Source organism: Octopus bimaculoides, chromosome 27, assembly GCF_001194135.2.
Source record: "Octopus bimaculoides isolate UCB-OBI-ISO-001 chromosome 27, ASM119413v2, whole genome shotgun sequence".
NCBI classification, from domain to species: Eukaryota; Metazoa; Mollusca; class Cephalopoda; order Octopoda; family Octopodidae; genus Octopus; species Octopus bimaculoides.
In genome coordinates this window covers 16,443,158-16,444,527 of record NC_069007.1, presented here as the reverse complement: position 1 = coordinate 16,444,527, position 1,370 = coordinate 16,443,158, and the positions used below count along the sequence as shown (strand labels likewise).

The 1,370-nt window shown below is 33.9% G+C and overlaps 1 protein-coding gene across 1 annotated transcript in view; it reads left to right on the top strand.

Moving 5' to 3' along the window:
* The window catches only part of LOC106883443 (U-reduvitoxin-Pr10a), a 5,692-nt gene that overhangs the window by 1,879 nt on the left and 2,443 nt on the right, over positions 1-1,370 (top strand). The window contains exon 2 of the mRNA XM_014934459.2: positions 1,151-1,276. Coding sequence (XP_014789945.1) covers positions 1,151-1,276 — 126 coding nt within the window. The remainder of the gene's footprint in view (positions 1-1,150; positions 1,277-1,370) is intronic.

Here is a 1,370-nt window from a genome sequence, read left to right as displayed (position 1 = left end):
ATATATATATATATATATATATATATATACATATATAAATATATATATATTGGCGTTAGGAAGGGCATCCAGCTGTAGAAACTTTGCCAAATTAGATTGGAGCCTGGTGTTGCCATCCGGTTTCACCAGTCCTCAGTCAAATTGTCCAACCCATGCTAGCATGGAAAGCGGACGTTAAACGATGATGATGATGATGATGATATAAGGTGGGCCAAAGGTCATGAACAAAATAAGTTCAATACACTCTGGAATTGTCAAAAACTTGCTTCAATCTTTCTAAAATTGAATAAAATAAATGGAATAATGATGAATACACATGGACTTATACATGATGAACAAAATGAATGATAATAATAATAACATAATATAAATAACAACAACAATAACATAATATAAATAATAAGAGCCCTGATTCAGTACTAGCCAATGGCTATTATTAACAATAACAACATAATATAAATCTCAAATGTTTTGATGTGTGACCTTTGGCCTATGCTACACACACACACACTGCTTTAAGTACTTTGAGTTCAACCATATTTCACATCTCTTGAAGTTTCTAAATTCTTATGATGTAAATTATATAAACGTATACACACACACACACACACACATGATGGGTTTCCACACAGTTCCCATTGCCTGAATTTGCCTTTCATCCTTTTGGGGTCGATAAATTAAGTACCAGTTACACACTGGGGTCGATATAATCGACTTAATCCGTTTGTCTGTCCTTGTTTGTCCCCTCTATGTTTAGCCCCTTGTGGGCAGTAAAGAAATAAGAAAGCTATTTTGAAATAATACTGGTTCTGTTGCTAATTACAAATTTTTACTCAATACGCTACCTATTTGAAACGTCGATGATTTATTAATCACTGTTTGTTTCTAAATTGGTGGAGGCTAAGTTTACGTAAGCATGCAGTTGATAGTGGATGCCTGCTACTGATGGCATGCAATGACACAGAGATCAGGATCTAGCAATTCCATTGCTGCTTCTGATATTCTTCTGTGCTTTTTAGCATTATATATCTACACGAGATGCTTTTCTGGGACAAATATCACGGTTTTGTGGATTTTTAGAAGCGTATCAATATTAATTAAGATCAACAGAATACAATTACCAATAAATTGAATCACGTCTCTTTTGCAGTTGAAGCATGTACATACAAAGGAAAGCATTATGAAATAGGTGAGAACTTCAATGATGACTGTAACACTTGTTTCTGTGGGGATAATGATATGGTTCAGTGCACATTTATGTTCTGTTCTGGAAAAGGTGAGTAACATCAATAAAATGAGGATTTTTTTCATCTTGTACATGTTCTAAGCAATGGGTGACACTAGAACAATACACACACATGTGAATATAT